This window comes from Poecilia mexicana, unplaced genomic scaffold (assembly GCF_051168715.1).
Source record: "Poecilia mexicana isolate PSO_F unplaced genomic scaffold, ASM5116871v1 scaffold_15, whole genome shotgun sequence".
Taxonomy (NCBI): domain Eukaryota; kingdom Metazoa; phylum Chordata; class Actinopteri; order Cyprinodontiformes; family Poeciliidae; genus Poecilia; species Poecilia mexicana.
In genome coordinates this window covers 890,386-905,992 of record NW_028263384.1, presented here as the reverse complement: position 1 = coordinate 905,992, position 15,607 = coordinate 890,386, and the positions used below count along the sequence as shown (strand labels likewise).

The 15,607-nt window shown below is 43.1% G+C and overlaps 1 protein-coding gene across 1 annotated transcript; it reads right to left on the bottom strand.

Annotated features, from left to right (window-relative positions):
• Positions 1–9,731: 9,731 nt before the first annotated feature.
• On the bottom strand, positions 9,732–15,259 carry LOC106916016 (coagulation factor XIII A chain-like). Its single transcript, XM_088013333.1, has 16 exons — positions 15,230–15,259; positions 15,040–15,142; positions 14,783–14,959; positions 13,690–13,938; positions 13,325–13,443; positions 13,142–13,249; positions 12,830–13,004; positions 12,034–12,172; positions 11,852–11,955; positions 11,687–11,775; positions 11,457–11,610; positions 11,261–11,370; positions 10,423–10,591; positions 10,187–10,341; positions 9,966–10,102; positions 9,732–9,897 (listed from the first exon to the last, which is right to left on the bottom strand). The coding sequence occupies exons 1-16, from the start codon at positions 15,257–15,259 to the stop codon at positions 9,732–9,734; spliced, it is 2,184 nt and encodes a 727-aa protein (XP_087869459.1).
• Between the last annotated feature and the right edge of the window lie 348 nt (positions 15,260–15,607).

The following is a 15,607-nucleotide window of genomic DNA, read 5'->3' as shown; positions in this document are numbered from 1 at the left end:
GGCCACTGGTCCAACTGGTCCCCTCTTAGTGGATCCACTGGTTTCTGGATCAGTTCCTGCTGGAACCAAACCAGCAGCAGCTCGATTCTGTTTAATCTGTTCATATTGATGATTAAAAATGTTTATTAAACAGTTTTATTGGAATATTTTATATTTTAACAGCAAAATATTCCAACAACTCTTTATGAAACTTTGTAAATCAGCACTAAATCTTAAGTAAACCGTTTTTAACCACCTTTAATGTGAAAGGTTGCTCTAAAATGTAATAGTAAAGGTAATATATCCTCATATTTAACCCAGCTGCAAATGAAACTCACAGTTTTCACTTTCAGCAAAGGCAATATTGACAATGAAACCAAGAACAAGCCTTTATTTCACCATGGAGGCGTTTAGAGATAAGAAACCCTCCCAGCCACACTTCAGAGTGGCTGCAGCTACCGAGTGGAGCGCTGATAAGGAGGCGCAGCCCAGCGGGGGGGAGGCAGAAGCCTGGGGGGGGGCATGAGCCTGGGGGGAGGCAGCAGCCTGGGGGGAGGCATGGGGGGGTCTGGAGAGGATGCCACCGTCAGCCGGCCTCAGGGCGGCGCTGCTGTTTCCAGACTCCAGCTCCAGTTTCCACAGAGGAAAACTGCAGGATTTCAACATCGAGCAGGAAAACGTTCGTTCAGCTCCAGATCCGCATCATATTTCTGATCCGACCAGCAAAATAAAGACTTATTTACATTTAAAACTAATCGAATGTCTGTAAGAATCAACATAAAGTCATTTCAAAATAATTAAATGTTGAATAACATGGACTAATTTACTGGTGTTGAATAATAATAATGTCTAGATGTTTCTGCTGCGTTTGAACTCTGGATGAAAAATCAAGAAGTTCAATTTAACTGAGGAAGTAAAACCAAAAGGGAAAAGTTTGACCATAAAACACATTTAAAGGGAAATCACACCAATATACACCAATCCATCCTCCATCATCCATCCATCCATCATCCATCATCCATCCATCATCCATCATCCATCCATCATCCATTCATCCATCCATCCTCCATCATCCATCCATCATCCATCCATCCATCATCCATCATCCATCCATCCATCATCCATCATCCATCCATCATCCATCCATCCATCATCCATCATCCATCATCCATCCATCATCCATCCATCCATCATCCATCCTCCATCATCCATCCATCCATCATCCATCCATCCATCATCCATCCTCCATCATCCATCCATCATCCATCATCCATCCATCATCCATCATCCATCATCCATCATCCATCCATCCATCCATCCATCCATCCATCCATCCATCCATCCATCCATCCATCACCCATAATCCATCCATCCATCCATCCATCCATCCATCCATCACCCATAATCCATCCATCCATCCATCCATCCATCCATCCATCCATCCATCCATCCATAATCCATAATCCATCCATCATCCATCCATCCATCATCCATCCATCATCCATCTATCATCCATCCATCTCTCCTCTAATCTCAGTGTACATCACTGTATCATCTGCATACTGTGTAATCCAGGAGGATTTTATCTCTAGTTTGTTGTTTCCTCTCTTTCTCTAAATCATTCTGATGTTTTCTAACAAACTGAATTTGTTTTCTGGGTGAGAATAAAGCCAATTTATTTACATTTTATCCTAATTTCTTTTCATTTTCTCTCAAGCAGCCACTCTTTCTTTTTTAGTTTGTCTTTTCTGAAGGTTTTTCTTTGTACTCTGCACACCTTTTCATGGGTAAAATAAAGTGGATGAAACAGAAAACATCCAAACTGAAACGATAACTTCCTGATTCTTTGAAATCAGCGTCATGCCCTGTGAACATGTCACTGTGTTTCTGCAGTTTGGAGCTTTGTGATTCGTTACTCAGTTCAGTCCTCAGGATTTCAGATCATTTCTGTTTTTTGTTTTCTGGACTTTTTGTGTTTTCTTGACCTGATTTAGATGAAGTTTGCTTCATTTCTTCACCATGTCATGAAAGATGTAAAACTCTTCAACATAAAGCTCTGAAAAGTTTTCTTTGTTCAGGAAGACCGTGAGGAACTCGGCTCCTCAGTGGTTTGTGGGAGGAGAACCTGACCCGTTCGGACCGCCGCTCTGCTGCAGGATGAAGATGTTTTCTGCCGGGTGAGCAGCAGCCGCTCCGACTCGGTGAAGCTGGAGACTAAATTTAAACGTCCTGCCGACTCTCATTGTTAAATTTAGTGCGAGCGGCTCGACTCCTCGCTCGCTGCATGTCTGCTTGCTCTCCCACATTCCTGACAGCCCTCCATCTCCAGATACAGACCCCTCCTCCTCTCCTCCCATCATCCCCTGCTGGAGGGAGCGCAGGCAGCTCTCCTCCCATCACACCCCTCCTCCCCTGCGGGCGGCTGCAGCCGAGCAGGAAGAGCCTCTCCGCCTGTCTCGGGCTGGTTCGGCCTGCTGCTGATGAAGGATCTGGGTGTTTCCAGCTCTGTCAGACATTTTGAGCTGCTCCTGTTTGGCTTCCTGCAGCAGCAGCGCCGCTTTTACTCTGAACAACGAGAAGGCAGCGGCTCTCTGACACTTTTACTGAGTTTTGATAAAGTCAAGATGAAGGCAGTTCTTGTTTTCACTTCCTCCTCTCTGCTGCTGTTCAGTTGAGATGATTCCATGTTTGGCCTGAAGTTTTTCTGCCGTGCAGCGTTGTGGCATCAGAGCCGGCATCCTGCAGCGTTCCTGCAGCGTTCCTGCAGCGTTCCCGCTCCGGACAGACTGCCGTGGCAGTGATGCTTCCTGTGGGACTCAGAGCTTTTGAGGAACTCGGTTCCCCGGGAGGAAACCGGATCTGACGGGAGATTTAACCAGAACCAAGATCTCTGAGTCATGGCTGCTGCTTCTTTCTTTCAGTTTGACCCACAGACGTTTGGTTCGACCTGCTGAACAACAACAGTTTATTAAAAAGTAAAACCATAAAGTCTGAAGCAGATCCCAGTTTGTAACCTGCTTCATCCTCTCCATCATTTGTTCACTTGAAGCATCAGAAACTTTTCAACGCCTGCCAACATCTGGGGTTTTGTTACATTTAGTCACATAATCCATATTAAATAACTGCAGTTTATGGAAATCTAACATGTTTAAATGAGTGAGCGGCTCAGAATGAAGCGAACAAACAGTCTCAGTTTGAGTCTAAAACTCACAAACTGATGTAAACATGATGAATTTTACTATCTGAAAGGTAAAACAGCCACCAGTTTGCTCTTAGTTAGCTTTCTGAGGCTAATGCTAGTCATGATGCTACCACGTTTACAACTTCCTGTAGCTGCTTAAGCTAGCTGATGTAAAAACAAACATGATAAATTGGATTTTATATTGTGTTGGTTTGGGTGCCGCTAACTAAAAAGCTAGCTGTGCTAACCCTACAGTATGAATCATAAACATTAGCTCTGCTAACGCTAAACTGTTATAATAACAGTGTTTAGTGCAGCGGTGCCCAAAGTGGGTCCTGGAGGCCCGGCGTCCTGCATGTTTCAGTTCTCTCCCTGGTTTAGCTCACCTGGACCAAATGACGGCTCGTTAGAGGCGTAAGGAGAACACTGACCTGCTGAACAGGTTGTTACCACCAGGGAGAGAATAAAACATGCAGGATGCCGGGCCTCCAGGACCCACTTTGGGCTCCACTGGTTTAGTGGAAACTAAAGCAAAAGCGCTAACTTCAGCCATGTTGATACAAACCATGTGCCATGAGGACTCAACGCTCTCAAAACAATTCATGAGATTTTTTACACATATTTGTTTGTCACCCAATGTAAGTGTTGTGTTATGTACACTTCATTTGTTAATCTGTCTTAATCTGCCATTTTCTTAATAAAGCTAGGTCAGCAAAAGATGTTAAACTGCTACACAAAAAATGAGCTCTGCTATTAGCAGAATTATACCCAGCACTTTTATCCTTTTCTATGATATTTAAACTTTAAACATACTAAACCTTTCAGGAAATGTCTCCAAACTGTTCATTTTCTTACTTCATGTAAAAGCTAGCTGTGCTGCATTGCTAATAGCTTCAATAACAGGAAGTGGAGATGAAATTTTCGCTGTGAATTTTTGACCCGTTTCTTTTTTTAATGAAGAAAAACCCTTATTTAGTTCAAGAACCACATTCTTGAACTAAATAAAATTATTCCAAGGTTCACAAATAGCCCCCGGGCCAGACTTCGAATCATCCCATCTTATTTTGCTCGTTGATAAAGATAATCAACAAGTTCAATAAAAAAAAGGTCAAATTTTCTTTGTCATATTAATTAAATGCATAAAAACTGAAAATCGGCCCAATAAACAGCATTTTAGCTGACGCAGATTGTTTTAATTTTACCTAACATGTCAGTGAATCAGTCCTAAATAAGCAAACACACACACACACACACACACACACACACACACACACACACACACACACACACACACACACACACACACACTCACAGAAAGGCAGGCAGACAGATAACATGATTACGTCACTAATCCAATCACAGCCTTTCACTCCCCTGTTCAGATTAATGGCCGCTCCGCCTAACGATGATCCACTGTGGATCCTCAACACGCTGACAGGAAACGATTCAGTTTCTGAGTGAACGATTCAGTTCACATCACACTCTGAATGTTTCAAGAGAACCCAGATATTTACATACAGCTGTGGTATATTTATCTTCTTTGTAACATATAAATCAAAGTAATCTAATCTTTGTAGAAAATGAATCTGTAAACCAAAGTCCAGGCCTGTTCGTGTCTCTTTTTTCCATTTGGCTACATCAGCAGGGTAGCACTCGCTGTTCTTAGCAAATGTAGCAAACAGAAACACTGTTACTAAAGGAAAATACTTTGTTTCATATCTAAAAAAATATATATTCAAGAAGATTTTATTTGCAAAAATCTGATTCTGTGCTGAAGGGATGAGTTCGACTGGATGGAGGGGCAAACAAAATCATCCGGATGTCCCCATACGGCCCCGGGCCACACTTTGGACATCCCTGACTAACAGGAGAGATTTATCTGGACTTTCTGGATGAGAAGAAACCAAGAAGGAGACGTGGAGGAAACTGACCCTGAACATAATGACCAGAGTTCAAAGTTAGAAGGTTAGAATGGTCTAGTCAAAGTCCAGGCCTGAAACCAACTGAGAATCTATGTGTTAAGACTGTTCAGATTCTGCTTCACATCTGGTTGTCATGTCAGCAGAACTCCTCTTTACATTTTCATAAAGTAAACAAAACAAAAAGCAGCAGAAAAACAAAGATCTTCTCTTCTGGCGCGTCCCACTCCAAACCTGTTCCTCTGCCGGAGCTGATTTGGGTTTTCTACTGAGCCGCTTTGCATGTTTTCAGCTCATCACTGCAGCTCTGCGTGCATTCACCCGCTCACCAAACAGCGCAGCTGCAGAAACGCTGATCAGACGCTCAGTTTGGGATTCTGAATTTGCTTCAGAGTTTCAGGAAACAAAAGTGAAGAAACTTTTCCTTCGCATCCTGAGATCCAGAGAGGCAGAGGAGCGAGTGTGATGTTATTTATTGGACTGTAACCATGGAGCTGTTGCCGAGGAACGACCCATCGCACACAAAAGGGTGGATTCATCCATTCATCCAGGGGAGTTAAAGAAGAGGAGGAGGAAGAGGAGGAAGAGGAGGAGAGGCATCCTGAGCTGCTGCTTTCCCAACCCAGCGGCTCCAGAGTTGACACAGTTGTTGTTGATGAAACTTTACACACCCCGCCTCTTCCTCCTCCTCTTCCTCCTCCTCCTCCTCCTCCTCCTCTTCCTCCTCCTCCTCCTCCATTGGAGCGCTGTCCGGACAGGCAGGCAGTCACATGAAGCCAACACCTGTCGGCGGTGTGGGGGATGAAGAGCACATGCTGCTGCTGCCGGCCAGCAACAGTAACAAATGTTCTACTGACCGACCCGGTTCGGCCCGACCCGGCCCGGCCCGGTTCGGCCCGGCGTCCTCCAGCGCAGCACAACACAGCCGCAGCAAACTGCAACCAGACATGTGCTGTGCAGAAGGACGAGGAGGGGGAGGGAGGATGCATGAGGCGGCAGCAGGCGGGGGAGAAAAACCGGTTTCCAATAGAGACGGATGATTTGTAGGTAACAGTTGTTTGCCTTGCAGCCTGAGAGCGGCGGGCCGGAGAACCGGATCAGGATCAGCAACCGGGCCGCACAGATCCACACCTGCTGAGGCACAAACTCCAGGTTACAACCGGAAAACCTGGAAACAGGTGAAAACTAAAGCACAAACGCACAGAAAACATGTTGAAATTACGGCACAAAAAACGGAAAAGATGCTCAAACTGCAGCACTAAACCCCTGGTTAAAGCTGCAGCACAAACACCCTGAAAACATGTCAGAATTGCAGCAACAAGAGCAGATTGAGGCACCAACAGAGGAACATGAATCAGTTCTTGCTGCTGCATCACATGTAAACCTTCACCTGCATCATCAACCTCCTTATTCTGGTTTGATCTGAAACTTTGTGGTTGTTACGGCTCATCTCTGTGCATCGCCCCCTGCTGGATGGAACCGGAACTTAGATGGCGTCTTTCTACATCCTCAGATCAGAGACAGACAGATGGATAGATAGGGGGAGAGAAAGAAAGAAAGAAAGGAAGAAAGAAAGAAAGAAAGAAAGAAAGGAAGAAAGAAAGAAAGAAAGAAAGAAAGAAAGAAAGAAAGAGGAGGAGGGGGAGGGAGGATGCATGAGGGAGCAGCAGCAAGTTTGGTTATGTTGTTCCAGCAGCAGATCTCTCACATGGGGAAAGGTTAGATTAAGGATGTCCAAAGTGTGGCATGGGGGCCTTTTGTGGCCCTCTGGATGATTCTGTTTGGCCCCTCAGGTCACACATCGTCAGTATTTTTCATTTATTTACAACATTTCTGTTTTCATTTATTACACTTTGCCAGAAAACCAATGTTGCCAGACTTTTGTTGCCAAACAAGGACAAACACCCTAAGTTCCTAAAAAAAAAAAAAAAAGAAAAGAAATCGGTCATTTAATACAATGATTGATCAACAATGACTCACAGATTCCACTATTACAAAAATCAGACTGCTGTGCTTTATTAAACTCTTGTCAATGTTGTTTTTTTCTGTTTTAATATAACAATATTTAGATAATTTTGGCGCTAATGGCTGACAGTTTTGACACCTCTGGGTTACCCTAGCTGGGTGACGGTTCCCGCTCTGGTCCTCGCAGCTCTAGAAAAACCCGCGTGTGTTTGAGTCGGGACCTGGAACGACCAGTTTTTGTGATGCTGATGCGTCAGATACCGTTGCCATGACGTCGATTCAACTGTGGCTGCGGGGAGGAGGGGGGGTGGGGGGGCGCCGACTAAAACTCGCACAGTAAGGCAGACAGACAGAAACTTGAGGAAAACGCCGATGTTTCGGCTTGTTTCGGGTTGTTTCGGCTTGTTTCGGTGGTTTTAAGTTTGACATCAAACTTCGGTTCTGGACCAGCAGGTCCAAACTGGAGTCAAGATGGCTGCTCGGATGGAAAGACATGAGAAGCTGCTGATGATCAGGAGAAACCAAACAACAAATGAGTCTGGAGTTTACTGGACTGGAGGTTACTGGGAGGGGAAGACCGCTGCCTCCCTCTAGTGGCCGGCTGACCTTACTGCAGCTTCCTGATCCGCCTCCATAATTAAAGAACGATCAGCAGAAACGGGTCAAAGGTCACCTACTGGTTTAGTCGTTTTGATGTAATAAACTGATTTTCCACGACAGAATGAATTAAAATACCAGTGATGTTGGTTTAGATCTATTTCCTTGTCATTAAATTGTAAATCATGTTTTTTCTTATCATTTTCATTTTGTATATTCAACATCCTGCTTTTTGAGCAAAAGTTTTATATTTTTCTTTATTTAAAATCCTAAAACAGAAATAAATGGGCTTCAACAAATATCCTGAAGTAGATCAAGACTTTTAAGTAGTTTTCTAAGGCCATGTAACATTTGTTGCACTAAAGAAGTTTTATTTAGCTGTTCTGAAGGCTAGTATAGCTTTTAAAGATTGTTGCAGACCCTTTGACTAGACCACTGCAGTAACTTAATTCTCTCATTTAAAATGTTTCTGTGCAAAATCCAATAAATGCTAAAGATCAGTGACATTCAGTGCTTTTGAAATTCTTTATTTGTTAGTACACAGTGTTATTATTGTTATGAAAACAGAAAAAGGGATAAAACCACATTTGATTTGGTCAAGGATTGTAAAACTTCATGCACAGGTTCAGTTTCCAGACAGACAGGAACAAATTGTGTCTAAATGTTTGAAACAGGCCCAAAATAAATCAGTAACTAATCAGAAATTGGCTGCGTCGGTCAAATTTTCTCTGAAATTAAAGACAAAAATGGGAATTTTAATTATTTTAATTTTAAATGTCATGAAAATGAGCTAAAGATTAAATTACAGAACACATTTACACAATTTTCCATCTGAAGCTTCTTTCATTTAACTACTAAATTAATCTTTCAGGTTTATGATTTTGTGTCTTCACAGAGCGATTATAGCTGATGGATTACCTGATACTGGAAACACTGATCCTCAATATGAAGTTTGATTTATGCATTTTGTTGATTTTAAGAACAATTTCAAATGATTTCACGACAGAAAAATGATCATGATAGATGTAACTTGTAGAATTTGTTGTTTTTCTCACTGGATGAAAGATCAAAGGTCACGGCACGACCTTGACTTCCACCATTGCCGTCATCTAAAAGGAAACACAGTTATTAGCATCAAAATGCTAATGTTACAACAACCTGTTTTTTAAGGTTTTAATGTCAAATTTAAAGTAAAATCTCCAGTTGGTGTTTATAATGTACAGATAAGTTTTTTCTCAAGACACTTAGCAGAAATAAAAACGTTTTGTTTTCCTTTCGTAGTTAAAACTTCATCAGATACATCTCAACATTTTCCTCAGGTTGTAGCAAATATTTTAGACTTTTGATAAAAGATTGTTGGATTTACCAAATTCAGTGTACATTTTAGACTCATAAAAACAAATTTTAATTTATAAAACGCTTTAGCTTTGCTATGTTTTTGGTAGCTAGGTTAGCTTGACAATTATAATATTTTAGCTAATTTTTTAAAAAGTATTTTTAATATTGAGCTACAGTATCTTAAGCTGTTATTATTTGACTTTTGCACATTTAGTACGCTAATGCTAATGACTTAGCAAGCAGTAACCACTTTAGCTAATGCTTAGCTAACATTTATTGCTGTAAACTGATAAATCTTGAGATAAATTAATGTAGTTTTAACCTATAGCTACACAAAACTAAACAGTTTAAGTTTACTATTTCATCTCTACTTATTTTTTTCTAAACTGTGGAAATCTGAACATTTTTAACCATTTAGCTAACGTTTAGCTAATGTGTGGGCTGCTAAATCTATTTCATAAAATGCCGGCGCATCAACTTTCAGCTGCAGCTTACTCTAATAAAAATGTAAGTTCTTATCTACTTAATTTTTCCTTTTTTAAGTTAATGATGACAATAAATAATTTTAGCTAATAAATCCATAATAGGTAACCTTTTCAGTTTCGCTACAGTTTATTGCTAATAGTTTGGCAAAACCCCATAATCTTTGGTTGTTTTAAATTTTGGCTAATATTTTATTTGCTACATTTTATCTTTAAATACTTTTACCTCAGTTGTAGCAAAGAACATTCTACAGGCTAATCTTTTTAAACTCATTTGGCTTTTAAGCTAATCTTGAAGTTTGATTTTGAGCGACCCGTTGTGGTATTTACATCGGGCAGGTTGTCGCAGTCCAGCACCACCAGGAGAGTCTGGAGTCCCGGCTTCGTCGGTCTGAACCCGACCTTGCGGGATATTTGGCCCATAGGAGGAATCGTCCTGACAGAAAACATGTTTTAAATATAAAGCAGAGGAAGCTGCAGGTGAGGCAGGTGAACCGGGTTTACCTGTAGTTGTAGACCTGAGTCTCCAACAGCCCAGCTCCCTCCATGGCCAGCTTGGCGCCGGTGAGGGGGAAGCCCATGGTGTTGGTGAAGGAAACCATGACGTACATGTCACGATTCACCTGAGGCTGCCCACTCAGCTGGGTACAGGTACACACATCAACAAATCAGTGTGAAATCTTCAGACTATTGAAGGTTTCATGGATGTTCAGTCTGGGTTTTACTGTTATGTTCAGCGGTGGAAGCTTCAGGGCGATGGTCTTGACCTCTGACACCTCCACATCGTCGGTTTGTCCGGTCACAGTGACCTCCAGGCTGCTGTTAGAGCCCAGATAAGAGATGTACTCCTGAGGCAAAAGCTCAAACACCTTAATGCTACCTGCAACAGAAACACAGACATATCTAAAATGTCCTGGGAATCCCTTTTTAATTCCAGAGATCTGAAGTCAAAGCCACTCACTCTGGAAGGCGTCCAAATGAAGCCTGAAGTCCTCAACTTTCAGTGGATCTGATGCGACCACGCCGGTGTAGTAGGTGGGGCTGATCTCCATGTGAACTTTCACCAATTTCATCGCCTCACTTTGGTTGTAAAAAGTCACTGAAACCCTCAGAGGCTCGCCCACATAGCCCTGGACAGATGGGGAAGAGGCATAGAGTTAAGGTTCTCTGTTGTACTTTGGTCTGTTGAGGTCCGCCAGACACGACTGCCTTCAGATACTGAATGCTACACAGAAAACCCCTCGGCAGGAAACAGCGTTCACACTGAACTGGTTTGTATGCAACACCGAGCTGATAATGGTCTGGTGGTGATGAAACGGGGTTGACAACTCAACCAACCCATCAAACTCACTAGTATGTAGACCATTGGTAGACTTGACACGTCCCTGGTCTCTTGTGGTCAAAAGGTGAAGATTTTGATTTACCGGTCAGTTTATGTTCCTACCCTCATCTAAGGTCATGAGATTTGGGAAGAGACTGAAAGAACGAGGTGATGGATAAAAGCAGCTGAAATGAGAGTGTCTGGACTCTCCCTTAAAGACAGACGCTCAGCCACCCAGGACGGACTCAGAGTAGAGCCACTGGTTCTTCATGCTGACAGGAACCAGTTCATACTTGTCAAATCTCCTGTTTTGGCCGAAAAACTACCATGTTTTACTTCTCTTTCCTGCCGTGCTCCAGTATCTCCCTTAAGTTTCCCGTATTATAGTAATTACGTCGCACTACCCTTGGCAAGTTGTATTCATGATGTCGTACAACTCAAAGCCTTATCTCTCAGGATGGACAGATGGTTTCCTTACCGCCTGAGCTGAAATCTGGATGGACAGCTTGGAAGCAGGGAAGTTGGATCTGTCTCTTGAACATCCGTACTGCTCAGCCAGAGCCATGGTCTGCTGATCTGCCGGACTTCCTGTAGATTCAGATTTTCTCCATTCACCTTCCTGTGCTAATCCTGGAAACGTTGACCGCATGACATATAAAGCTGTTTAAAATGACCTTCTGGATGCTTATAGGTCCCTGTGATGTCCTCAGGTCCCCAGCCGCTCAGTGACTTGGTGTAAATGAGCTTTCCAACATAAGTCGTGTCCACCTTGAATGGAGTCATATTGCCATACTTGTCACTCTTCATGTGGATCAGGTCGCTGTTCACCTGGAGGACAGTCAGCTATCACTCGACTGATTTATCTGATGACTCAGGTTTAATGTCGATCTCCTTCCAGTCTAACCTCAGCGAAGACGAAGCCACAGTCGAAGGGGTGACACAGCTCACCGTCCCTGATGGCAATGACAGGCGCCGGACCGCAACGGAAATATCCTGGAACACAGCGAGACACGGTTGGGTTAATCGGTGCTTCCTGTGGGTTTGGGATGTTTCTGTTGTTCTGCCTCACCGTCTTTGGTCTCCTGCGGAGTCGCATCCACCGCCTGCCATCCAGAGTACTTTGGTGGAAGATCGACTCGCTTCATGAACGCCTCGTTCCAACAGTGGTAGTTCCTGCACAGAAACCAACTCAGTGACTGTCGTTGGCCATAAATGACATTCCATGGTGTCGTGCGGAGCGTTTGGACCAACCAGATGGAGTCCTGGGTCTTGTGTCTGTCAGGCGTGCCGTCCGGCTTGAAGATGAGTTCGGTCTTCAGGTTGCCCGTGTTGTCGTGGGCTGAGTTGAAGTTGGTGACGACTCTTGATGGGATCCCAAGGCATCGCAGGACTGCAGACAGACAAACCGTTTAGCATCAAATATTCAAACTTTAACACATTCACCAGATAAGAACTCAGATTGTCTCAGACAAAAAATATAAACTGTTTTTGTCCATATTGCATTCTGTCCTCTAATTTCAGCAGCATCATAAGCTGCTAATCTCATTTTAACATTTTAGTAAATCCTTTGAGACACTTTTACACTTAACCAACAAACTCTATTTTTTGCAAATACTCCAACTCTTTTACCCGTTCAGCTAACGTATCATGTATTAATCCTGTCACCTCTTGCTTTTGCAAACATCTAGTTAGTACTTTTTAAATGTCAGGTTTTTACATTTAGCAAACGTTCCAGCTGTTAAACTCACGACTGTTAGTCTTTTATCTTTAGGTAAATGCTACTTAGCTAAAACTTTTGCTTAATCAGAGGCTTTTGATTGTTTTTCTCATTTAGCAAACTTTGCAGCTATAAAAATTTTATTCAAATTTTAGCTATTACCAGGTAATATTACCCATAATAACATTTATTTATTTATGCAATGTTACAGCTCTAAAACAAATTTTGACTGAAATCTGGAACAACAAATGAAATTCTGGCCATAAAAGTGTTTTATTTGATTCAGGTTTTTACAGTGTGTTGCTGTGTAGTTTTTACAGTGCGTCTTACAGGTGTTGAGGACGCCGGCGTACACCCAGCACTGAGCAAACGACACCGGCGCTCCTGAGGTGTGGTACTTCTGCAGGATGCTGGCGCTTCCTGTCCAGGTCGTTGGCGGCGTCCCCATGGAGAAGTCATCGCTCCAGTTCCCAATTAACACTCCGTTGTCGTCCTGGGAGTTGATCTAGAGGTCAAAGGTCAGTTTACAGGTGGAGACAGAAAACCAACAAAAACTAAATTTAATGCTTGTTTTGTGGATTCTGAATGAAGTTGTTGGTGTAAATAAAACCTGATGAAGAATCAAACACTGAATGGTCTCACCAAAGCAGATGCAGTGCGAACCATTTTGACAACGTCACCGCGGTTATGAATCGACATCCGGCAGGCATCCATGATGTAAATACAGGCGTCCAGAATGCCTTCCTCAAACTGCAACAAGAAACTCCGAACGTTAACGGCAGATTGAGGCGGATCTGTGCTCTGCTGGTTCATACGGCGGACTACCTGTCCGTAAACCCAGCCTCGCTCAGTCACTTGGTCCGGGGTCCCCATATAAATCAGACCAGTTGAGTTCAGAACGTACTCAGAGCGTCCGGCATCATCCGGGTAGAACACATCATCATCTGCAAACATGATCAGAAACCGACTCACAGTGGCCCAGTCAAACTCCACACAGATGTTGCTGTTTAGTAACTTTACTCAGAAAACTAGAAGTTGCTTCAAATAATTGTGGGAAATATAAAATGAAAAGAGAGAAATTAAAATAAATAAACTATTTTCTTCAGGTTTGCTATCAGATGTTGAAGTTGAAGAAGCTTTCAACCTTTGGAAACAGAAATTCCCACAGTAAGCTCATTATTTCGGTGTACCTGGACTCCAAGGGTTGAACAGCAGGTAAAAGTTGGTGTTGGGGTCCTTCTCGGTCCGCTGCATCCCGTTTCCCATGGCGACAGCCACGTACATCCGGTACAAGCCCACGATGGCCTTGGAGCTCGCCGTGACGCCGAGGGAAACGACCGTATCTCTAGCTTCAACAATCTGACCGGCCCAGGCCGCACCAGAATGGTTACCGAAGTTCACCACCACCAGGGACTCCTTGTTGGCCGCCGGGTCTGCGCCTGGAGGACAGAAATACAATTCACATGATTCACATGAGACTCAGGAAAAGAAACGTTCTGAACAAAATGATAGGACCGTCCTCGCCTAGCAGGCTCGATTCTTCTAGCACTGAGTTCAATCAACATGACTCGTCTTTTATGTCGGAGTACTGGAGAACGTTGTTTGGTAACGCTGATATCGTCTTCCACTCTACAGTCTTAATGTTTTTAGTGTTAGAAAGTCAATACAACGTGACTTTCCCATGTGACGCTGCGTTCAATGTTTCTGATTTTACAGTAGATCGTAAACCTATCCTCCGTTTGGGAAAGGAGGGATGAATGTTTGTGCCACTGAATATACGCTGTAAGGACTTTTAATAAAAAATACATTTTTGCATGAACTCTGTGAGATTTCTCCATCTGCAGAGATTTTTTATAAAACAGTTGCAGCCTGTAAGGCAGCTAAACTGGGATTAGCAATCTGGTTATCAGGCAGTCAGCTTGTGGATGAAACCATCTGGTCTTGGACCTGCATTACTAATATTGCAGTTATATGTTTATGGTTGTCTCTTCAAAATAAGAGTCTGGGTACTAAAAGACTTGCAGTGAACACATTGGTCTCTTTGTCCTCCTGTTGGGTGGGAACACTTTTAACCTGAAGCTGGATTAACTGAACCAAAGAGTGAAGTCGGTCCTTAAGGCAGCAAAACAAATGTTGCTGTTCTCTAGCAAAGAAAAGAAGACGAGGCCAAAGACAATGACCGACGACTCAATGAAACCTCCGTAACTCTTCTGGCAAAGCTAGCAGATACTTTGTACACAAGGAAACCAACCAATCAGAGCAAAGATCAGGCCTGAAACTCACCAATCAGGAACTCCAGCTGGAAGTCGTCCTGTGGCGTTACCGGTCGGCTGAAGGAGACGTCGATGATGAACTGCTGGCCGCGGCGCACCACCAGCAGGTTGGTCATGTACTCGCCGGTGTAGTGGTGCGCCGCATTGACGTCCTTCCGCATGTCGACGCCCACCACCAACAGCGCGTCTGACACAGGCGGCGGACATTTTGTTTTTAGTGATTCAGCTCGTTCTGGCAGCAATAAATCATTGGAAAACAAATCGTACCAACTCCAGGTTGCGCCGATCTAGGAATGAGATCGGTTTCTCCGTCGAAAGGCTCGAACTCACGGAAATCATCGTGATCAATGTGAAGGTTTTTATTCGGCACCTAAAGGAGAAACAGAAACGCTTCATGAACTTCATGTTGTTTAACTTATAATAATAATGATAATAATGTTCATGTTGGGATGTTTACCCGACTCGCGTAGCGAAAACTTTTTTTCATCGTGAAAATTCTTCGTGTGAAATCACGTCCAATAAAAAAAGCTTAAAAAGAGGAAATATCTGAGATGTTATAAAACATTAAATACTTTTTAAATGTGGAAGCGTGTTGTCTTCAAAAGACAAATATCATTACTGAAAACCTAAAAACTAGACGAAAGAATAAGCTAGCAGAAAATGCTAGAACTGGCTCTCAAAAAACGCTGAGTCACTGGTTGCCATGGTGATTCCCGCTCCTTTCAGTCCAGCAGTTTGTTTTCCTCACTTTGGTTCCAATTTTAAATGAAATATTAAAAACTAGAGCAGTGTTTTTCAACCACTGTTCCACGACACACCTGACGATCACTCACGG

Coding starts and splice junctions, on each gene's coding strand:
- LOC106916016 (XM_088013333.1), bottom strand. CDS start 15,259: ATGAAAAAAAGTTTTCGCTACGCGAGTCGG. Junction 14,960..15,039: donor ATCGGCGCAACCTGGAGTTG/GTACGATTTGTT, acceptor CGCCTGTGTCAG/ACGCGCTGTTGGTGGTGGGC. Junction 11,776..11,851: donor TCCGCAGGAGACCAAAGACG/GTGAGGCAGAAC, acceptor GCTGTGTTCCAG/GATATTTCCGTTGCGGTCCG.